The sequence below is a fragment of the Sminthopsis crassicaudata genome, chromosome 3 (genome assembly GCF_048593235.1).
Source record: "Sminthopsis crassicaudata isolate SCR6 chromosome 3, ASM4859323v1, whole genome shotgun sequence".
Taxonomy (NCBI): Eukaryota; Metazoa; Chordata; class Mammalia; order Dasyuromorphia; family Dasyuridae; genus Sminthopsis; species Sminthopsis crassicaudata.
This window is the reverse complement of record NC_133619.1, coordinates 598,622,754-598,647,486: the sequence shown is the minus strand read 5'-3', so window position 1 is coordinate 598,647,486 and position 24,733 is coordinate 598,622,754. Positions and strand designations below refer to the sequence as shown.

Below are 24,733 nucleotides of genomic sequence, written 5' to 3'. Positions count from 1 at the left end.
CCGGATATAAAGAGGTTTTAGACAGGGCGAGGCTCACGGGCAGAGAAGCCAGGGAGAGGAAGACGATAGGCAGCCCTAGGGTCCCGATGTCAAGAATCAAATAAGATAATAATTGTATCCGCACAGTGCCTGACCCAGGCACCAAACAAATGCTTGCTCTTTCCTCTTATTCTTTGAAGAAGTGCAGGGACTCTGGGTAATGGTATATGGCAAAGCTTCTTAAACTGTGTGTCTTGTAATTAATTGTAATATAATTTCCTGAAATTATAGTTTGTTATCAGGAAATGTTGGATTTGTGTACCTGGTTTAGATTTCTCTATACCTGTGGTCACATAAAAAATTTCTCAAGTGAAAAAGGTCACAAGTAGAAAAAGTTTAAGAAGTTGTGATATGTAACATGGATGCGTGTGCTCAGGTTTGTGTCTCCCTTATCCTGCGTGTTTGTGCTGATGGGATGAGTGCCTGTCAAAGAAATTCAAAGGCGTTTTGACTGTGCCATATTAAGTTTAAGGTGTGTGGGCGGGCTCTGGGTATGAGAAGTCCATCCTTGTCTTTTATGAACCATTAGTTAGATGAGGAAGTGATAGTCCGTCCTAGGGCTTGGGCATCTCTGATCCAAAGAATGAGTGAGTAGGGCAAATTCAATCTAGAGACTCTCGTAGGGAATTTAAGTGACACTCTCAGACCTGGGTAACCAGCCTACAGTACATTAGTACTGTCATTCTCTTCAGGAGATTTAGGGCCAATGAGGAAGTTGTGGAAGTGGAGGCTTTTAGGCCAGACTTTTATGAACCACAACATCTGGAATTTGTGGAACTGGACCAACTTTTGACATGGATTTGAGTTGATTACATTGGCTGATGACATTTGACTGTTTCATTGCTATCAGAATTCTTTTGATAAAGGGGGAGAAAAGGCCATGGTTATTTTCTAGTAATGAAAGATTTGTGATTTCTGCTTAATAACTGAATTGGGTGAAGAACTTTCATGCATGTGCCATCTGATCTATGATCCCTGCTTCCCAAGACTACAAACATCGATACCGCCCAGTGCCTTTGCTGCAACATCACTGCTTAGCCATGATACTGTACCTGTTAAGTGCGGTCCAGTGGGAACGGCATGTCAGAATGTCACTGTCAGAATGCTAAAACTTTTGACATGTTAATCTGAGCTCAGTTTTCATGGGATTAATTTGATCCTGCAGTATAATTCCCTCCGTAGCTTTGGAAGGCAGAGTTCACCCTGGACATTTATGCCTCACCTGCTGATAGCTTCGTTACTGTGTGTACCGTAGTTGAAAACACTGTACTTCCTCATGAATAAATTGTATTTTCAGACTCCTACAAATCCTTTGACTTAGCTCTGCTCTCTTTTGAACAGAGGCCTGCCCCTGCCCTTTCTGAGTTTGGTGTCAGGCTATGATCTAGCTTCCTGGTTTGTGGATGAGGGGGCCTCACGGACAAAGCATTCCCAATGAGACAAAGATTGGCTGGCAGGCGCATGGGAGTGACTTTTTGACTATCATTGAGGAAAGAAAGGTGGACTTTGTAGCAAACTTTTATTCTTTGAAGCCATGTTAGATGAGGCAGAATAAGGCTGCTGGATCCTTTCTGCTCACATCTTTTATGTCTCTGTTCCCAGGGACCAGGGGGAGAAGCCCCTCTTTGTCCACCTGGAGGTGATAAGGCAAACAAGGAGACTGAAAAGTAGGAGATCTACCTAAGTTGGAACTCACCACACTCTACTATGGCCACCACCCTTGAGTCCCCAGTTCAGTCTGCAACAGAGCAGGAGGGACTCCTCATAGTGAAATTAGAAGAAGATTCCTCCTGGAAACAAGAATCTTCTCTTTGGGGAGATGAACTTAATCTTGAGATCTCCCGTCAGCGCTTCCGGCAATTTCAGTATCAGGAGGTGTCTGGACCCCACCAAGCTTTTAGCCAGCTCTGGGAACTTTGTTGTCGGTGGTTGAGGCCAGAAGTACGCATGAAAGAGCAGATCTTGGAGCTTCTGGTGCTGGAGCAGTTCCTGAATATCTTACCCAGAGAGATCCAAAGTTGGGTTCGAGAACATCATCCAGAGAGTGGTGAGGAGGCTGTCGCTTTGGTGGAAGATTGGCATGAAAATCCTAGGAGACCACGACAGCAGGTAAGGAAAAGGACTTTGTTAAATGCAGTAATTGGCTTGGTTACTTTTTTTTTTTTTTTTTTTTTAGTGGGAGGTAGGGAATCCAGGCCTCTGCTTTCGTTGGTGTAAGTAGCATCAGGTGAGGAGCCTCCTTCAATCAATGCAGATTGGCAAATATTTGACAATCTGCACTTTTAGAGGGTTGTTTGGGAGCACAGAAAGATAAAGAGATCTAGTCAGAGTCACACAATCTGTATTTGTCAGAGACTTGAACCCTGGTTATTCTATGAGAACAGGTGTTTAACCTCTATAACAACCCACCTTGCTGCTTCTCAGGTAAAAGGACAATGGTTCTGTTATTCTTACCTGTTCATTCTCTGCCAGGTGCACCTCTCCAGTTTCCTTACTCTTCTATTCTCTTACTGTCTTGTTTTTTTGGCCTCCCTCTTTCCAGTCTTTGTTTCTAATATCTCTTCGTTTCACTTCAATATCCACAATAAGAAAGTATTGCAATTCTAAAGCCCTTGACTACTTAGCTCATAGTCCACATCAGCTGACCAAAATTTTCAACTTGAGTCATAATTTTTCACAATTCCCTTTTATTAGAGAAACTTCAGTGAGAAAATTAAGACCACTGGACACAAATTTCCCAGGAAACTCCATTTCTGCAATGAAAATCAATGGAGAAAAATAGAATTCTAATTGCAGAAATAATTTTATGGCTATGTCTCCTGGAATGCATTTGATTTAGGGGATGCCAGCATTATAAATGGTCTGGTCACAAGTCTGATGGAATTTTGCAGCCTATTTTAGGGAGTTTAAAAGATAAAGTATTTCTTTTATTCCTGATCATATGATTTACACAAGTTAGAAAATATAGTGAATTGCAATATTGGGCTCTAAAGCACAGAGAACCAGATCATGTTCTGTGGAAGAGCTGTGGAAGAAAAAGAAGTAGCAATTTCTGATTCTTGACATATAGGGTTAAGTCCTTAACTGAGTTGTATAAGTACTTGCTTTCTCTATCACCCATTTACTTCCTCTCTACAGGAGGAATTTCCCTTTCCTACCAATAAGCAGTGCTGAAAAGCCTGTCCTGTCCCCAAGCACAGAGTTCACTAAGGGCTTTACTTTTTCATAGTTGTTGCCTGGATGTTAACAATTCTTTCGCTTTTTAAATTCTCTGAAAGAACTTTTCCATTGAAGGACATACTGCTCCTTTCAGATCTGGGGGGTATATGGCCCTTAGCTAAGAATTGAAGTTCTGATTCTAATGATTTTTTCTCCTTCCCTCCTAGCTGATAATTTGTTTCTCCTTTGATATAGTTACAACAGATCCATGTATCATAGGAATGTCTGTAGCTCTCAGTGTACAAAGAAATACTTTGTTATTGTAGTACACCTATGTATCAGAAGAAAGTGAATCTTGATAGAAGCTCATGAGCAACCTCCTCTCATTTTTAAACTTTTATAATCATGTAATCCATAATAGCATTAGCAACATTCTTCATAATCCTGTGACACAAACACATATGGTGATCATGCTAAATCTTTATTTTCTGAATGGCTATACTTAATGATCATCAGCCTTTGTTCATTTCTAATAGATGTTTATGCTATGATAGCCAGCATTTATTTAGGTCTTTAAGGTTTGCAAAGTATTTTGTGTATTTTCTCATTTTATTCTCACTACAACCTTGTGATTTAGGCATTATTATTATCCCCATTTTTACAGATGAGAAAACTGAGACAGAAATTAAGTGTCCCAGAGTCACACAACTAGAATCTGATGTAGAATTTGAACTCACATATTCTTGATTCTTAAGCTTAGCACTCTCTCCATTATACTATTTTTCTAATCACCAGAATGCCTTTGGCCTTTCCTCTTACCCAGTTGTAAAGCTGAGGATTTCCATGTTTTCTTGCCTATGCTTCCTTGGAATAATCTGGTCTTGGAATCTCTTGGACCCAATTCACACTTATTTCCTCTTGTATTAACACAGACACAGAATCTCTGAGATGGAAGAAGCTTCTCTTTTTGAGACATATATTTGGTTAACCTCCACCTGAATAGGAATCACTTCTATAAAAATCAGATAAGTGGTCATCCAGAGCCTCCTTGAGAACTTTTGAGCCAGCCCATTCCACTGTAGGAGTGTTCTTTCTCCCTATTAGGACATTTTCTTTTGCACCATGTCAAGTCTCTTGAGCGGGGGCTTCCACTTGAGAATAGTAATACTGGGGGGTTGGAGGATAGGAGTAGAAGTGCTCTTTTGTTGAGCCAGGCAATGAAAATATTATTTAACTCTTAAGTTGAACATCAAGAAGAGTATCTGTTTCTTCAAAGCAGACTTCTTGGAAGGCTGCAGATATTTTAGTGAGGCTGCAGCTCAGAACATTGAAATGACCCATAACACATTCTTTTAAGGATAAGGACATAGATTTAAAGTTAGAAGATCCTTAGGGGCCATCCAGCCCAAGCAACTCATTTTACAGAAAAAGAAACTGAGGCTTAGAGAAGTGTAGTGATTGATCATAGGACTCAGGATACTCAGGACTTGATATATCTTTGATATATGTCTTTGAGGCATAGAAACCTGAGCCCAGGTCCTCTGAGGCTAAATGTAGCAAGGTTTTCACTTGAGTAGACAACCCTCCTAGTGTCCTCTGTCTTGGCCACTCTTTGTCCTTTGAAGGTAAATTGGATATTTGGTATTACCTCCGATTTAGAGCTAGTTTAGTCTGTAAATAGTCTGTAAATCTGTAAATGATGTGGCTTGGGCTCAAAGGCAGTGTGAGATAATAAAGAGAACACAGAAGCTGAGTGAGAAGATCTATTTATTTATTGGCTGGCTTTAATTCTGGTAACTTGGAGAAGGCCAGCATCTATATCTGTAAAACAGAAATGATGTTTCTACTTCCTGCCCCTCAGAGTGTTCTGAGGAAAATATGTAGTATGAAAAGCTGTTTGGGACGGTAAAACCAAGGAGCTGAATTTTTGGTGTCCTAAAGATAACCCCCAAAGATGATTCCAGAAATGTTCTGAACAAAGGCTGCAGCAGGTTGCAATAAGTGAATTTGGATAGACAGTAATTCAGTGGAGTGAGGAGACCATTGAATTTCATGGAATCTCAAGAGTTAAATCCTAGAACCTGGGTTCAAATTCTTTGCTACTTATTATTAGCATATCAATTGTTGTGGAATAATCCCCTTAGACTCAGAGTGACCTGAAGTATGCTCCTTAACTTTTTTAGACTGGTGTTACTGCAAGTATAAAAAGAGAGTGCTGGGCTCTATGGGCTCTAAGCCTCTTTCAGCTTTAAATGACTATAACATATATTAATATACAAATCCTGCTAAGTTTTGTTTTGTTTTTAAACTTCAGACTTAGAACATTTAACCATGTTCCATATAAACTGATTTTGGCTTGAATCATAAATATTAGCATTGCTTGCTTGGGGTTATATTCCCAACCAGAGATTTGTTAAATGATGATAACTGGAGATTTTCCTACAGATTACTGCCAATGCACATGGAAAGGAAGTGGCCTCAAAGGAGTCTAAGCCTTTGGGAACAGGGAAGGATTCAGAGATAGCGCCCATGGACTGCCAATTTAAGGGACAAACGCAGAAAAAGCTGCTGCAGAATTCCTGCCCAGGGCTGCCTGAGCAGTGCCAGCTCAAGGAGGAACCAAGGCTTCTTAAAGAAAATGGTGAGAACTGTGGCATTGTGGAAAAGGAGAACTCTGCCTAAGGGGTGTGGATATCAGCAAGTGGGTGGTAACATTTTAAATATACATATAGCATATGTATAGATATATACACATATACATATATGCACTTTTATGTTTTGTATGATTATACATGTATAACTTTTATCAACTTGCTTGCCTTCTCAATGAAGGAGGAAAGAAAAAAGGGTGGGAGAGAATTTGGAATTCAAAATTGTAAAAAGAAAAAATTAAGGTCAAAAATTGTTTTTGCATGTAATTGGAAAAAATAAAATTTTAAAAATAAAAAAAATTTCCAATTATATGTACAAATTTTTAACTTTTTAAAAAATTTTGAGTTTTGTATTCTCTTCTTCCCCCTCTTTCCTCCCCTTTCATTGAGAAGGCAAACAATTTGATATAGATTATAATTATACAGTTGTGCAATACATATTTTCATATTAGTCATGTCGTGAAGAAAGCAAGGATCAAAAGAAAGAAAGAAAGAAAAAAGACCCAAACCCACACACCCAAGAAAAGTAAAGGAAGTAAAAAAAAGGTTAAAAAAAAAAAAAAAAGAAAGAATGGCTTGTATTTAAATTTCCATCAGTTCTTTCTCTGATGGTGGATTGCATTTGTTAACTTTCATCCTTTGGAATTGTCTTGAAGTACTGTATTGCTGAGAATAGCTAATTCACAGTTAATAATCCTTACAATATTGCTGTTACTATGTGCATACTGGTTCTGATTACTTCATTTTTTATCAGTTCATGTAATTCTTTCCATGTTTTTTTCTGAAAGCATTCATCTTGTCATTTCTTATAGCATAATAGTATTCCATAATAATCATATCACAACTTTTTCGTTCATTCCCCCAATTGATGCACTTTTTCTCAATTTTCTGTTTTTTTCCCACCACAAAAAGAATTGCAATTAATATTTTTGTATGAATAGATCCTTTTTCCTTTTTAAAAATTTTCTTTGGGATACAGATCTCAAAGTAATATTTCTGGTTCAAAGAATATGCAGGGTTTTTTTTTTTTTTTTGTCTCTTTGGAATATTCCAAATTATTCTTCAGAATGATTAGATCAGTTCACAACATCATGTATCAATGTCCCTAATTTTTTTTAACATCCCTCCAATATTTGTCATTGTTTTTTTCTTTCATATTAACCATTCTGATAAATGTGAAGTAGTACCTTAGAGTTTTTTTATTTTACATTTAATTTTTCAAGTGACTATAAATAGGTTTGATTTCTTCTTCAGAAAAGTGCCTGTTCATATCTTTTGACTATTTATCAATTGGGGAATAGCTTGTATTCTTATAAGTTGTCTATATATTGTGAGAAATGAAGCCTTTATCAGAAAAATTTGCTGTAAAGTTATTTTCCCCAGTGTTCTGCTTTTCTTCTAATCTTGATTGTGATGGTTTTCTTTGTGCAAAATCTTTTAAATTAATGTAATCCAAATCATTCATTTTATATCCCATAATAGTGGGTGGTAACATTGTAGAAGTTTTAATAGATATAAACACTCAGTTAAGCAGTTGGATACCAGTGTACTCTGGATCTTGAGTATACCTGTCATGTCTGTTGCTTAATTTGTCTCAAATTAATATGTATTGGATATTGGATTCAGGATTTTTCCTTTCTCTTTCTATCTCTATTTTTTCAGTTCTCAAATTGTATCTGAAGGTATACTACAGGAAGTTCCTGTTCATTTGTCTGAGGTTCCTTTGTTAGTCATCAACAAGATGGGTATATACTCTCACAAAGTTGTGTTTGCCGGCCCTCAAACATAGGGGCAGCAAAGGAATATTTAGGATATTAGGAAAAGTTGTCATTGGTTTTGAAGATGTGTAGATAGTGGGCACTTGGGAAAGCAACTGATCCTTAAATCCTTAAGTATTTTTATTCTTCTCCTTAGCTGTCCTTGCTCCCCGGGTTCCTACTCTGCCTAAGATGGGTAGTGTTGGTGACTGGGAGATGGCAGCTGAGTCCCAGGTAAGTTGCAGTTTATTCTTTCTTCTCTTTTCAGATCTACTTTTATATTGGGTTCCAGTGCTCTTCTTTCCCCCATACCTCTTCTTTCTTTGTAGGGCAGTCACCTATCTTAGGTTCATGCTGGAGAGTCTTGCCTATGCTATAGAGTGAGACTTCTTAAGCTTTTCCAATTGTGACTCCTTTTCACCCAGGAAATTTTTATGTGACTCTGGATATATAGGCATATAAATCAGACATTTACTATAATAAATCATAATTTCATGACCTTTACATTCATTTATGAGACTGAAGCAGAGTTTAAGTATTGGGGTGGTATAGATCACTTTCCCCATTCTTTGGTCTTCTTTCTCTTTCACATTGCCTGTTTTGGCACAAATCCCATTCTTGGGAAACCTTAAATTCTTTCAGTGATTTTTCTTGATCTGTGGACCTTAGCTCTCTCTGTTATGCCAGTTGGCAGTTGGGTATAGCTCCTGACTGGGGGCTGTTGGGTTGTTCCAGGTAACAGATGAGGATGCATCGTTGTACTTCTCTACAAGCAAAGGGAACCCTTCTCAGAAGGCTGTCTGCAAGAATACCACAAGGGAGAGTTATGGAAAGGAGCTTTCACTGGGTAAGGACTGAGTTCTTTTGTAATTGAGATGTCATCTAATTCTAGTGTATTTTGTTCTCTGATAGTTCTTTGGGTGGCCATTGTATGGAGTCCAGGGCCTGTGTTGATGAGGATTGTGACCCCACTATATTCCTTCCAAAGGAGAGGTTCATAGCTAACATTATTGCAAACTGCCCATTTTTGGGATTGTCTTAGATCAGTGAATCACTGAGAAGAAACAAATCTGTCATAGTTGGTCATCACACATTCTTGCTGTTGCTGTATACAATGTATTTCTGGTTCTGCTTGTTTTGCTCAGCAGCACTTCATAGAAAATTTTCCAGGCCTTTCTAAAATCAGTTTGTTCATCATTCTATATAGAACAATAATATTCCATTACTTTTATATACCATAACTTATTCAGTCATTCCCTAACTGGTGGGCATCTATCCATTTTCAATTCTTTGCCATTACACAAAGATCTGCTACAATTTTTTTTTTTTTTGCATGTATGGGTTCTTTTTCCTGTTTTATGGTTTCTTTGGGATACAGATCCAGTAGTGACATGGCTGGATCAAAGGGTATCACATTTTGATAGCCCTTTAGGTATAGTTTCAAATTGCTCTCCAGAATGGTTGAATAATTTCACAACTCCACCAATAATGTATTAGTGTCCCAATTTTTCCATATCCCCTCCAACATTTATCCTTATCTTTTCCTGTCATTTTATCCAATCTGAGAGGTATGAGGTTGTGCTTCATTGTTGTTTTAATGTGCATTTCTCTAATCCATAGTGATTTAAAGCATTTTTTCATATGACTATAGATGACTTTAATTTCTTTATCTAAAAATTGTCCATTCACATCCTTTGACCTTATCAATTGGGGAATGATTACAAGGAACTCTTGAGAGACATTGTCACTTTCCTGGTGGAAAACCAGGCATCTGCTTAAGTTATCAAGTTAATATATTATGAGTTATCCAAGCTATTTAGTTTGGATTAAATAAAGATCAATGATACAGAAAAAAAGAATCCAGAAATATGACCAGTCATGCAATCCTGCCAGAAAAAGGAAATGAATTTATTAGTCTGGCATGATTTGATCTTGATGAACTCTTGGTATCACCTCTTCTCTTTCCAAGTGCTTCCAAGTCATTCTTTAATAATATTTCATATAATTTTCAGATTAGTATGCTTTCTAAGTCTTTATGATTCCAGGAGCAGACTTGCTCAATTGAGGTCTTAACCAATAAGTTAATACCTTTCTTTGTTTTCATGGTGTCAGTCTATTGAATTGAGGTTTCTAGCTTTTTTCTTTTTCCTAGCCCCTTGGTAAGATGACTATTCTCTAAGAGTCTGTCACAAGAAACTATTTAAACCAACCCCCACTTGAGAATCCTCCCTACTTTCTTTCTTTGTACTTTTTCAAACCTTCCCCTAGATGTCCTCTCTTTCTTTTTCAGTTTCTCTGGTTTGGGCCTTTCTGAGCTCCAGACATGACTCTCCATCTGCTTGTTGTGCCAGCACCTTCCACCAGCTTATTCTCTTTTCTACCAAGTTTACTTCTCTTTCTTTCTTCTCTGTTTAACTGGGGGTCCATGTGTTATTCAGATTCCTCAGTGTAAAATCTTAAAAGAAATCTTAAAAATGTCTTTAGATTTCTTGAGAGCAAGGAGGACCTTGGATTATCTCATCTCATCTTGTCTTATTTTATCTATATCTTCACTAATCCAGTGCATTATTCTATTTGAGGGGTCAAGATAGGGGTTCTTAACTTGGGACAGCTTTAGCACAGTGCCAGCAAGATAGTAAGGTATATAAAATATACTTTAAATATTTATCAACTGACTATGAACTTCTTTAATTTTTTTTTTTTACTACATTCTAATATAATTTGTTTTCTCTTAAAATCCCATGTACTTAATGCATTTAAAAACTTTCTGAGAAGGATTAGTCCACAGGTTTCACCAGACTGCTGAAAGGATTCAGGACACAAAAAATGATTAAGAGCCCCTGGACTAGAGGCAAGAATAATCTAAAAATAATTTCCATTTTGCCTTGAGACATGTTACTTATAGTTAATGTTTGAATAAAGAGGTATCTGGAAGGGCTGCTAAGTGATCTTTAAGGTTTTTTTCTAGTTAGTTCTAAGCCTTCCGCATCCTAATATAAATTTTGCTTCCCAGTGCTTCATGCTTATTTTTGGTGGTCTCATTAATGACAGGAGGCTGCCTGGGTCCTCTGCCTTCCTCCTCTTGCCTGACCTTCCCTATTTCTTTTCCTAAGCAGCTTAGTAGAATAGTGAATAGAATGCTGGGCCTAGAGTTAGGAAGACTCAATTCAAATCCAGCCTTTAATATTAGTTCTGTGACCTTGGATAAATCACTTTATCTTTGCCTTAATTTCTTCATTTGTAAAATGGGGATAATAATAGTAGCTATATCAGGGTTGTTGGGAATATATAAAATAAGCTAACATATGTATATATTACAGATGTTAAAGTTCTGCATACATATTATCATCTTCATCATCATCATCATCATTTTCTAATGTATGATTTGTGTTACTTAATAGAGAGATTCAGCTTTCTGACTAATTTACAGTTTAATTTTACTAAAAGTTTTTGTATTAGGTGTTGGGGTTTCCAAGGATTTTCTCTATGCTTTTCTGTAAGAGGAATGAATTGACTGGAAGCCAAGTTGTAATTAGGAGATGCACCAGGGAGATGCCTGGAGTGCTCTGGAGAGCCAAACTGTAGTTCATCCAAAAAACTTAATGAAAAAATCCCTACAGAGCTGCCTAAGTTCAGTTACTTCATTAACTATGGGCCACATTGATTGAAGAGATCAAGACTTTGTAAAATTCTCATGCAGAAGGAATTGTCAGGCTTAATAATATTTTCCTGTTAGAAGTTTCCTGACCAGACCATACTTAGCTTTTTTCTTCATCCTATATAAGTCTGGCCCTTTCTGGCAGCTTCTGTTCTTCAGTGTTGACTACATCCTTGACTAAGCACTAAATAAGCCTCTGGGCTACATAGTGTCACCTGGGATTGCTGCTTATTTTATGTTGCCTGCCTGCCCAGATGAGGTCCCCACCACTGCCAGGCTGGATTCTCTCAGTCTACCTGGGCTTTGGCTCATGAAAACTGGCCCAGGAACAACCCTTTTTTTTTTTTTTTTTTTTTTTTTTTTTTTTTTTTTAGAGAAGAGGGGGCTCAAAAGATTGTTGCTGTTCAGGCCTATGGTTTCATCATTGTAGGGAATTCCTCTGATGAGGAAACTCCCTCCATTAGGAAATAAGGGACAACAACAAGGCATTAAGCCCTTTTTTATGTGGCAGGTACTGTGCTAAGCATTCAATTATCATCTTATTTGATCTGTCCCAAAGCAGCAAAGCAGGTCAGCTCCTTCTGTACAACTTCTGTTCTTAGAAAAATACCTGGAGAGATGTGCTCAAGATTATACAACCAGATAATTCAGAGGGGAAACTTGAACACAGATCTTCTTGATTCTGGGACTTCTCATTATTCTTTATGCCATACTGGCTCTCTTCAAAAAAAGTTAGGAGAGTGAAAACACAAACAAACTAAAAAAATCTGAAAATGAGCTATACACATTTTCATTTTAAAAATTGAGTGTTTTTTAAACAAAAATAAGTAAAACTTTTTTAAGGTTTTGTTACATTCCATTTTTTAATATACATAATTTGTTCACTTTGTGATATACAGAATATATTAAGTAATTAATTATCTCATTTGAGGTTCATAATAACCCAGTGAGAAGTGGGTACTATTATTATCCCCATTTCACAGATGAGGAAACAGAAGCAAATAGAAAATAAGTGATGTACCCGGGGTTCCACAGTTTTTAAGTGGTTGAGATAATGTTTGAATTTAGATCTTCTTGACCCCAGGCTCAGCATTCTCTCCAATTTGTCATCAGCTGCCTCAAGAGGGATATGACACATTTATTCATAACTAGAATATAAAACTAAGCATATGTGTATTGCTTTTCAGTTGTTTCAATCATGTCCAATCCTTCATGGCCCCATTTGTTGTGTGTGTGTGTGTGTGTGTGTGTGTGTGTGTGTGTGTGTGTGTGTGTGTGTGTGTGGCAAAAATGCTGGAGAATCATGATTTGCCATTTTCTTCTCCAGCTGATTTTTCACATGAGGAAACTGAGGTAAATGGAATTAAGTGCCTTGCCCATGGTCACAAATCTAGTAAGTGTCTGACACCAGAATTGAAATTAGAAAAATGAATCTTCCTGATTGCAGGCTTATGGCTTTATCCACTGTACTCCCTCACTGCCTGATATGTGTAGAAAAATGTGCTCCATTGTGCCCAAGGAGAGAGGTTTCTGCTGACTGGGAGGCAGAGGACACTTGGAGTAGATTTTTCTTATTACTTCTGGGTATGTAATGAAACCAAATTCGTAAATTTTTGCCCATTTCTCCAAGGAGAACCTGATAGCTATCTTTTTTTGTTATGTGCACGTGTCTGTGTTTTTTCCAGTATGTCTTGTTATGAGAACATCAATGTGGCTGTAGTTCAGTTCCTTCAGTGGTGTGTTAGGTTGTTAACTATTAGTGATTATAGATTAAGGGCACCATAAATTGTTTGTGAGTGGTCTGAGAACTGGGAGATTTTAAGGACTCCTTTTCTACCACCATTTCTGCAAAAGAGACACAGGATGCAAAACCCTTATTTAAATTTTTGTCCATTTTATTGGTCACTATGGCCAAACTACCCCTCACCCCCATCACTTAGTAGTCAATCCTCTTGTTGTAGGGTTCCCAAACTCTACAGTTCATAGTAATGAAATGGGATATTTACAATTTTTCAACTTAATGACTTATTAATAGATAAAACTATAAGGTATTTTTTTTTGGTTTTCGGGAGCTTGTGAAAAAATCCCTAAGACATCCAGGGCACTATGAATGAAGGAAGTCTGAGAGCCTTCTCTGTGAGTCTTAGACAAGACAAGCTAATCTTGACCTGCAAATGTAGATCCTTTTAATCAAATACCTTCTCTTGGGATTGCTGGAGCAGGGTTTATCCTGGCAAGAAGCATAAAGGAACACTTTTACTCTTGATGTGCATATGATAAAGAATTCCTTCTGGGATCTGGAGCTTACAGAACTATATTTCTGCTCCTCCTCACCCCAAAATTGTTCCCTTTTATTAAGCAGATCTTTTCTTTGCTTAACTCCATTTCTTTTTAAAAAATGTTTTTATTAATGCATTTTTGTTGATTTCCAGAGTGTGTGAAACATACCCAGAGTAACCTTACTACTTCTGTGCCAAGACAAAGGAAGTGTATTCATTCACATATCAGTTATCTGCAATTGATATTGGTCATCATAATTCTGAATTGTGTTGCCATCATTTATAGTATCATGTATATTTTTCTTCAAGTTCTACTTTCTTTATTTTGTGCTAATTCATACAAATCTTTCCACATCATATTTATTCCTTGTGACAAAATAAAAATCCTTCCATTTGTCTACCCTATCTTGTTTAACCATTTCTCAGTTAATGGGTACTTTCTCTTATTTTTACTTTGTTATCTTGCTCCAAAAATACTATTATGAGAATTTTTGGTCTTTACAAGAATTTTCTTTTTGCCATTGACTTCCTTCCATCTCCCACCTTCCTCTGAAGACTAGCTTATTTTATATATATATATATATATATATATATATATATATATATATATATGTATATATATATATATATATTTTTTTTTTTTTTTAATTTGGCTGCCTCTTTTAATCAGAAGCAACCAAGAAGCTTTTGTTAAGGCCCATTGTGTGCCAGATATTGTTTTAGATGCTGGGGATATAAACTCAAAAACAAAGCAGTTCCTGCCCTCAATAAGCTTCTATTCTATTGAGAGAGAATGATCTCTTTTAATCTTCTAGTCAATTTCTCTAAAATTCTTGTTCTAACTTCTGTGATCCTAAATGTAGCATCATTTAGACTCCTGGATCTCCCCTGACAGCATGCTTCTTAAAGTTAACAAGTCTGTTATTATGGGTCCCTAAAATATCTGTTCCTTGTAAATTCAGAAATGAAATATCATCAAACTTTGATTAGCCATGTATTCAAGAAGTAGAAGTTTCAGCTAAATGGAATTTTATTTATCTTCCATGACTCTGTCTTTTCAACTCTTGCTGAAAATATTTCAGAAATATGTATCTACTTTTTTCCTAGGAAAGTTGAAGAAGGTACTTGTAATAGAACCTTTCTTTTCTAACTAAATATCTTGGAAGACTTCAGAGTGATTCTTTCAGACATGAGTCATTACTATCTGGGGTGGGTGACAACCATGGGGTTAGTTGTGCCAGACACAGGCTAAGTATGGTGAAATAAAGAAAGGCAGAAGACAATCCCTGCTCTCAGGCAGCTCATAGTCAGTTAGAGGAGAAGGTCTGAGAATAATTATGCAAAAACAAGCTATAAACAAGATAAATAGGAAATAATCAATAGAGGGAAGGCACTAGAATTAGGAGGTGCTGGGAAAGGCTTCGTGTAGAAAGTGGGATTTGAACTGAGACTTGGAGCAAATCAGGGCAACTAGGAGGTGGAAGATACCTCATTTTTACCAGCTTTCCAATAAAACTTTGTCTTGTTTGGTTTAAAAAGAGTGCACTTAACATTTCTGCTTTTCTGCAGTTGATTGTGAATTTTTTATGCTCTCACAAATGATCAGTTATTGTGTTGATGTCTTAAATAGCTGAGAAAATGGTATATACCTTTCTATTTCCATTTAGTTTTCTCCAAAGTTCTATCATATTTAGCTTTTCTAAATTCTATTCATATTCTTAACTTCTTTTTTCTTAACTTCTTTTTTTGATTAAATTCACCTAATTTTAGGAAAGTTGAGGTCACCTATTAATATAGAATTTGAATTATATCTATCCTTAGATAGATAGATATAATTTATATTACTTCATTGTCTATAGTATGTCTACAGTCTTTTTAAAAAAGTGAAATGCTCAGAAAAAGAAAAGTTCCGGCTAAGCAGTTACTAAGTTTAAAATCAGAATTGAAAGAATCATACAATTTTAGAGTTGGAAGGGACTTCAGAGTTGAGGATATTTAGGCTCAGAGAGGCTTCTGACCTTCCCAAGATCATGCAACTAATTAGTGGCAGAACCAGGTCTGGGCCCTGAGGATTCCATATTTAGAGCTGGAGGAAATGTCAAAAACCTTAAGCTCCACAGGAAACTGTGAAGCTCAGAGAGGTTGCCTTGGTCAGGATCAAGCCAAGGAGTACAGGCAGGCAGGATTCAGACCCAAATTCTCCTGACTTGAGATCCAGGGCTCTGTACTGGTCCTGGTTGCCCCTCCTTGTCTTCCAGCTTCTGGCCCAGGATTCTGTCTCCTGCTTCACATGGAGATTTTGCTACAATTGTTCTAAGGAACTTTTCTTTTCCTCATTCCCCTGAGGCCAAATGTGACCTTGCTTGCCTTGGCAGTGTGGCTAGCATGGAGACATGACCTGAGTTTGAATCCTTTCTCTGATACATTCTAGCTCTGTGACCTTGGGAAGGTCACTTAACTTCTCAGCCTCAGTTTTCTCTTCCTCACAAGAGATACTATGAAACAGGAACTGTCCAACAGGGTTTTTGTGAGGTTTAAATGAAAACTTATATAAACCTTAAAGCACTTGACACATGTCACTTATTTTCATCAACATCAACATCATCATTATTCCAATGGGGTCATATTCTAGCTGCCTCTATCAGGGAAAGGGACTAAATTTTGGGAAAGTTTAGGAACCTACACAAACCATCATTTCTCCTTTTTGCCTCCCTGTGAACCGGATTTCCAGTTTTGAAATCTAGCAGCATCTCCTGGCCAGAGCAAGGAAGAGAGCCATGTGTACCAAACCTTCTGCACTCTGGAAAAAGAGAGAACCCTGCAGATCATAGTACATGTGAAGAACAAGTGAGACTAGGGCAGACATCCTCTGTGAAGGAAGGAAAATCCTGGGAAGAACAGGAACAGTGGGATATGGAGGACATGAGGGTTACTGGAGTACACTGGGGCTATGAGGAAACAAAGACTTTCCTTGCAATCCTTGGTGAGTCTCCATTTTCTGAAAAACTTCGGACCTGTCATCAGAACCGCCCTGTATACCGGGCCATCTCTGAGCGATTGCGAGAGCGGGGTTTCCTGCGAACCTTAGAGCAATGCCGGTATAGGATCAAAAACCTTTTAAGAAATTATAGGAAAGCCAAGAGCAGCCATCCCCCTGGCACTTGCCCTTTCTATGAGGAATTGGACACTCTGGTGAAGGCTCGGACTGCTGTCAGAGCCACAGGCATCTCAGAGAAGGCTTCAGGCCTCCCCAGATTAGGGGATAGTGATGCTGAGACAGAAGAGCAGGAAGAAGGGAACTGGGCACACGAGACAGCTACTGAGGCTACCACAGCTGAAGACTGTAAAAGGAATGAGATGGTCATTGGAGAACCAGTCCAGCGACCCAAGATGCCTAGTGGCTCAGTCTTTTTCCAAAGTCGTGTTGGTAAGACTCTGTTAGGATCCTGGTACCTACCCCTACCCTCAACTTCTTCATCTGCTGTCTTGTCTCCCCCTAGTGGTCCCTCCCAAATTAACTCATATACATTCAGAATAAAGGGTGTGGGGTGGGAAAGCAAGAGGAATGATGAGTCAGTAAAATCCGAGGTATTAAAATTGGAGATCTTTAGAGCTCAAAGGGACTCTAAAGATTATCTTTCAGATTGCACACTGAGGTTAAAGACCATGTTTTATCTAAATGTTTTATTTCCCACCACCTTGTATGGTTTTCTACACTCATTATATAATAATATAAATGTTTCATAAATGTTTTTTGAATTGGATTTAGGATTGCCCACTTCATTTTATACTTGTGGGAACTGAGGCTTTGAGAAGTTGTCACCAGTCCAGCATTGCCTAACTGTAGTTAAAATCCTCTAGAAGTTTAGAATAAAAAAACCAACATGGATTTAAACAACAATAAACATATACAGAGTAGACTAGTATTCTTCAACCTGATGACCCTGGAGTGCCATGAATAAAAGTACTGAAGAGGCTTTTTGGATCAGTAAGCTAAATTCTCCCAACATAGATAGTATGCTGGAGCAATGGGATGAGGTACCATTCAGTTCAGCGAACATTTATTAAATGCACATGTATGTATGTGTATGTATATAATGCATGTAAAATACATACATGCATGTATATAGATATACATAAATACACACACATTATATATGACACTGTGTCTGGATTATATATATATATATATATATATATATATATATATATATATATATATATATATGTACATGTATTTGTCAGGTACTGTGCTAGGAATAGAAATACAAAGAATGAAGCAATTGCTACTTAGAGTATACATAATGCTAGGGAAATTTACAGCATATATATCTTTTGCATGCTTTTCTGGGGTCCCAAATTTTGATCTTAAATGGGCTCCTTTATTTGGGGGAAGCAGGTCTGAGGGGGCAACAATTTTGACCGCATTGCCATTGATGCTCCTTTAGTGGAAGAATCCTTGGGCTTGGATCCTGGGCTTGACTATATTTCTGGCTGTTGGACTTGGGGTGGTGATAGCATCCTTCTGAGCTTCAGTTTTCTCATCTTTAAAATGAGGAACTTGAACTAAAATTATGGAATCTTAGAACTGGCAGGGACCTTGAAGGGGAGCTAGTTTGAAGCACCCCTTCTGAAGCATGAATTCCTTTTGAAACTTTCTTGATAAGTAATCATCTCACTCCTAGTGAAAAACTTTCTATAGAGTAGAATGTATTAATTAGTTAATTTCTCAGGTCCCACCCCTACTCTAAAGTGCTGATTCTTTTGTCTTTCCCTCATTGTCTTATTTTCCTCAAAATTTCTCATATGCTCAACTGGCCTTTATCCCTAGGCCACCAGGCACCAACCAGAATAACCCTTTGTTAGTTTGAGAGCTCTAAAACCTTCTCTTCTGGTAGCAGGTGTGCACTGGAGCTATGAAGAAACCAAGATTTTCCTTGCCATTCTTGGTGAATCTCCATTCTCCAAAAAACTTCAGACCTGTCACCAGAATAGCCAAGTATATCGTGCCATTGCTGAGCGTCTGCGCCAACGGGGTTTCCTCCGGACACTAGAACAGTGTCGCTACAGGTTCAAAAATCTCCTACGAAGTTACCGGAAAGCTAAAAGCAGCCAACCCCCAGGGGTTTGCCCATTTTATGAAGAACTGGATACGCTTATGCGTGCACGAGCAGTTCTCAGAAGTGCCCACCTCTCAGATAGGCCAGGAAGGAGAGATGCTGAAGAACAGGACCAAAGGACCTGGAGACAGGAGGAGGAGGAGGAAGAAGAGGAAGAGGAGGAGGAGGAAGAGGAGGAGGAGGAGGAAGCAGCCAAAGAGGATGAGGGCAGTGATGTGTCAACCCAGCATTTTAAGACCCTTGATACTGCAGCTCCATTTGAAAGCTGCATTGGTAAGCTTTTCCCCATCCATTGGGCAGACATGTGACTTGGCCTAATGGAAATAGCATTAGCTTGAGAATCTAAAGTTTGCCTCATTCCAGCTATGCTAATCACTGTGACCTTGAGCTCATGTCACTGCCTCCATCTCCCCAAATATTAAATAAGTGTACTTTCTGCATTAGAAGAAGCTCTTCACTGTAAATGTTGAGAGGCAGCAAACTGTAGAGGAGAGCATCCCAGATTTGGACATAAGAAGAGTCATAGTCAGATTCCATTTCAGATACTTTCTAGTCATGGAATCCAGACTGAGTCACTTCAAGTTTCTGTGTGTTTGTTTTCTCATCTGTAAAATGAGGGAGTTGGACTTAATGTCCTCTTTGGTCCCTTCTCTCTCTAAATCCATGATCCTGTATTCTCTAGGCCCTCAGACTTTTCCTGTTTTCTCAGTCCATTATTCCTGTTCTGATTTACTTCCCTCCTTCCTGTATAGTTCTAGTCATCTTTCCATACAATCAGTCCTCTTAGCAGTGTAGTCTTTTCTCCCCTTAAGTTATATATTCCATTGTGCTTCCTCTGTTCCTGCTCTGATGCCTCTCATTGTAGTTTCACCTTCACCATCTGTCTTCTTTCCTTTTCCCAAGATGCTAAGCATTCTCAAAGGAAGTCTTGAAGCTGTGCAAGAGATGATTATAAATTTCTGCCATCTAACCTCAGCTGGCTCACTGTGTGGCACACCTTTTATTCATTTTTAAATGAACTTTCCACCACACTCCCAAGGACAAAGCCTTCATTTTAGGCCCCAACTCTACCCTACTTCCCTTTGTCTTAGCCACTGACACTGTCTTCTACTTTACAGAGTAATTTTAAGGCCATCTGCCATAGGCAACCTGTTCTCCTTTACACCTTAGAACCTCTATAGTTATTCATCTTATACTCTTTTCCTTCACTTATCTATATCACTCATACTCAATTCCATCCTTTCTCATCTTCTACCCCTCCATCCATTCACTATCCCTATATTTTGAATTTTTCTCCTGTGCTTAAAATGAACTTCAGATCTCTCCCACCCTAAAAAAACTTCCCATTCAGTCAAATACTCCCTAAAGTTGTCCTGTTTTTTACTGCTAAATATGTAGAAGTCTTAACACTTTTGTCTGTACTTCTTAAAATTCCACAACCTAGTTTCTATTTCTAATGAAAATATTCTTTTCAAAGTCATCAATAACCTTTAATTGCCAGCTGTTTGTTTTTTTCCTAGCACTTTTCCCTTTAGGGTTGCATCTTCATTGTCTCTTCTGACTCATCTTTATTATTTCTTTACTCTCTCCATAATCTCTTGGGGATCTCATTCACTCTCATGACTTTAATGGGGAAATCATCTCTGCTGATGATTCCCAAGTCCACAAGTCCAGTTCTTATAGTTTTCCTGAGCTTCATTCCTATATTTTCAGCTGCCTGAATCATGTCTTCTACTCAAATGCTCCCCTTCTTCCAGATTTCAATTATGTTTTTGTTGCTCCACCATTCTTCAAGAAACACCAGCATTCTCTTTGAATCACTAATCCTCTTCATCTCCCACAACCAGTCAGTGGTTAAATCCTTTTTTCATAGTATTTCACAAATCTATTTTCTCTTGGTGCTTTTATTACCACCATCTTATTTCTCCCAGGATTGTTGTGGTGATTTTGTTGTGAATCTCCCTACTTCTAATTTCTGCCTCTTCTAAGACATTTTTCAAATGGCTACTAGAATAATCTTCTAGTCTGAGTGAACATGTGATCATTCATTTGCTCAAAAATGCTTTTATGAATTCTCATTATGATGGTTAAAATGAGGGCCTGACATTTGAAACCTTAGTAATAGCACTAGCCTACCTTTCTAGCTTTATTGTAAATGAATTCTCTTTACACATTCTACATGTAAGCCAAACTAAACTGCTAATTGTTCCTAGATTTTATTCTCTTTACATCTTTTTCCTCAAAGCTGTACAGGCCATCTTCCATGCCTGAAATGCTCTTCTTCACTTCCTCCAAATAAAATCTTAGCTGAGGTGCTCCTTTATCCATGACATCTTGCCTTATCCTCTTAGCTGAAAGTAATACATCCTCTCCCCATATGTTTCCTATTATTTTAGGCATTCCTCTTCCTTGAATCGTGTACTTGTTTCATACTTAATTTTATACTTATTTTATCATCCCTTATATCATACTTACTTTTGTACATATTTATCCCCCTTGGTAAATTGTAAGCTTTTGGGATGTCATGGATAGAAAGCCAAGTGACTAACTTGGAAATATTAGGATTCAAATCTTGTCTATGATATCTGTTGGTTGGGATACCTGGGGTAGTTGGTGCCCTAGGCAGCTCTCTGATATTGGTAAGTTATGATCAAATACCAGCCTGCATTGGTAGAGGGAGTTTCCTTAGTGGGAGTGCCCTACTCCAGTGAAATCACAGCCTAGGCTTAAAATCATGTAATCTCCTTAAGGGCAGTGATGGTAATTTGTCTCATTTTCCATTCCCAGGGCCTAGTACAGTAGCAGGCATATAATACATATCTACTTAGTGGTAATGGACTGAAGTGGTCACTCAGTGCCCTCTTTTATCCTTATAAAAGAATCAGCCCCTTTTGTGGGAGTTAGGTAGTTTTCTTTCACCAAGTCAGCCACCAGGCAGTCAGAGAACACGAGCCTTCATAGGATTAAGAGGGCATTTAAGAGTTTTGTTTCAAAAGGATTGGTTGGATCCTAGAAAGGAAGTTGTGCTAAGACCTTTACAGAGGGCCCCATGCTTCCTCAAAGAAGTTTTCTAGGCATTTTCTTTCTGATCTATATAGACTAATCATTGGCAAAGAGGCTGAGATTTAGCTGAGGAAAGTTCTTCAATTAGATCTCCTTATGGATAGTATCTCTTAGTCTCCTAAGCAAAGTTACTTCCTCATTCTCTGGCCTCGTATGATAAGGTCAGCCAAGGAGCGAAGTCAGACTGATTTTGAAATATGAATACATGGAAGAACAGTTTATCAAAAACTGTACAAAAAATAGAAGACATAATCTTTGTCCCTGAAGTGCTTAAAAATTTGTTTTTGAAAATGAGCTTTTACATGTTTATTTGAAAATTTTTTATTGATCTTTTATTTTTTATATCACTTACATTTTCTTTTTTTTTCCCTCAATAGTATTTTACTTTTCCAAATATACATAAAGATAATTTTCAATGTTCGTTTTTGTAACAATTTTTGTGTGTGTTCCAAATTTTTTCTTCCTTCCTTATTTATCTCCTCCCCAAGACACAGTCTTATAGATTAAACATGTATAATCCTTTTAAACATTCCATAATTATCATGTCATATCACTTGTATATCACCATTTACCCTTACTCTTTCCTACTCTCATAGAGTCACCTCTTATGACAAAGAAAAAAAGAGAGGAGAAAAATAATTTAGCAAAACTAAAAGGTACATAACCCAAGTTTGGCATTATATAGGCAGTGTTGTACACCTGTAGTCCTCAGTGAGTGGGGACTCACAAAGCCTTCCTCTTTAAAGAAGGGAGATTACAATTAAACTAACATTTTTAGTTTAATTTTAATTTTGTTCCTTCTTCATGTATTTCCCTATAGTTCCCCATTTCTTTATTCATGATCATAATACATTTCTATTCTTTCCTTTTCAGGTTTGGACCTGAAGTGTGAGAACGAAGAACAGAATACAAAGCAGGAAGTTTCTGAGGAGTTGCGTAAAGCATCATCAAAACATTTTGAAGAAGATGGTCACCAGTCTGTTTGGGGAAAAGACAGTGAAGATGAATATGAATCATCAAGACAGTATGAAAGCTCCTCAGAGGAACAGTGGGAGAAATGTTCTGAAGAGGATTTAGAAAAACTAATAGATCATCAGGGACTATACCTAGCAGAAAAACCCTACAAATGCAATACATGTGTGAAAAGTTTCAGTCGGAGCTCTCATTTTATTGCACATCAACGAATCCACACTGGTGAAAAACCCTACAAATGTCTTGAATGTGGGAAAAGCTTCAGTGACCGTTCTAATCTCAATACTCATCAGAGAATCCATACTGGAGAGAAACCTTACAAATGTCTTGAATGTGGAAAAAGTTTTAGTGATCATTCAAACCTAGTTACTCATCAGAGAATCCACACAGGAGAAAAACCTTATAAATGTAGTGAGTGTTGGAAAAGCTTCAACCAGAGTTCAAACCTTATTAAACATCAGAGAATCCACATGGGAGGAAATACTGATAGATTTAGTGAACATGGAGTAAGCTTTGCTAACAGTCCTTCTCTGAGGGCACATTTGAAAAACCACATAGGAGAGAAGATCTCTGAGCAGCTTGAAGGAGAAAACAATTTCAGTATGAACTTAACTTGTCCTGGGTCCCAGAGAGCTGACTCTGGAGAAAAACCCTTTGAATGTCATGAATGTGGAAGAAACTTCAGTAAGAGCTCAGCCCTTACTAGTCACCAAAGAATTCATACAGGGGAGAAACCTTATGAATGTGCAGAATGTGGGAAAAGCTTCAGTAAAAGCTCAACCCTTACTAACCATCAAAGAGTCCACACAGGTGAAAAACCATATAAATGTGTTGACTGTGGGAAATGCTTCAGTGAACGTTCAAAGCTTATCACTCATCAGAGGGTTCACACGGGAGAGAAACCCTATAAGTGTATGGAGTGTGGGAAAAACTTTCGTGATCGTTCCAACCTCATTACTCACCATAGAATTCACACAGGAGAGAAACCATATAGATGTGGCGAGTGTGGGAAATGTTTCAACCAGAGCTCAAGCCTTATTATACATCAGAGAATCCATACTGGAGAGAAACCCTACAAATGTACTGAGTGTGGAAAAGACTTCAACAACAGTTCACACTTCAGTGCCCACAGGAGAACACACACTGGGCGGAAAGTTATATAGGAGAGAAAAAACAAGCTTTTATTTTATTTTTCAAGCATCATATGATATATTTGCTAGAAAAGTACTTTTTAAAGCTTTAGAGTTCATCCCAGGGAAACAATACTGGCATAAAGGCAAGCAACTTGGAGGTGAATAGTTGAATATTAAAACACATTTCATAAAAACAATTTGCTTTTGTATTGGGGGAAAATACACCAACCCACAAACATATTTCTTAGGCCAATCTTACTTTGGCTAATGAAAAATGTAGCTAAGCAAGTAACTTTGCAAGTCCAGGTATGAATTATTGGTCTAATACAGACAAGCCATTATTGGTATGGGAACTTTCTCACCCATTTCAGGAATCATGTATGGAATTGAAGCAATAAAAAAAACATTACTACATTATCATAGATTTCTGAATTTCAGCAAACCTAAAGCACTTAACTGAAAACATTTCAACCTCACATTACAAACTTACAAGACAAATATAAATTTTTTTCCTTCTATTTATAAATGGGAAAATAAATGATTAAAACAAGAAAAGTCTTGAATGTAGCTTAGACATTGTTAACACAACAGTGGAATACATAGAGGAGAAAAGCTTGTTAAATCTGATGAAAACAGCTTTTAGTCTGATGGGAAACAGCTCAGTAGGGAGATGAGTCTGAGGGGACTCCTTTCCATGCTTGGTGCCATAGTAGCAGACTCCTAGCTGAGTCATTATGGGGAGGCTCAGGGGTTTTTTGTTTGTTTTTTTAAATGGTGGTGGTGGTGGTGTTGTGTTAATTCAAGTATTTCTACAGGGTATGGGGGAAATGCTGATGGTGATATTACCTCATATTCTTCATGCCAACCTGTTTTGGAATTCTGCCCAGGAATGAAAATTATGC

At 37.7% G+C, this 24,733-nt stretch overlaps 1 protein-coding gene across 7 annotated transcripts in view; it reads left to right on the top strand.

The window, feature by feature from the left end:
- LOC141563843 (zinc finger and SCAN domain-containing protein 20-like) overlaps positions 1–24,246 on the top strand; it is a 27,377-nt gene extending 3,131 nt beyond the window's left edge. For 2 of the 7 annotated variants that reach the window (XM_074305492.1, XM_074305493.1), the window contains exons 2-8: positions 1,642–2,148; positions 5,644–5,839; positions 7,764–7,840; positions 8,342–8,453; positions 16,275–16,970; positions 18,445–18,936; positions 22,600–24,246. In XM_074305492.1, coding sequence (XP_074161593.1) covers positions 1,747–2,148; positions 5,644–5,839; positions 7,764–7,840; positions 8,342–8,453; positions 16,275–16,970; positions 18,445–18,936; positions 22,600–23,861 — 3,237 coding nt within the window. In that variant the 5' untranslated portion in view covers positions 1,642–1,746 and the 3' untranslated portion in view covers positions 23,862–24,246. Of the gene's footprint in view, positions 1–1,641; positions 2,149–5,643; positions 5,840–7,763; positions 7,841–8,341; positions 8,454–16,274; positions 16,971–18,441; positions 18,937–22,599 lie in introns of all 7 variants that reach the window. The other 5 variants (XM_074305489.1, XM_074305490.1, XM_074305494.1 and 2 more) reach the window with 4 other exon arrangements.
- Positions 24,247–24,733: the final 487 nt, after the last annotated feature.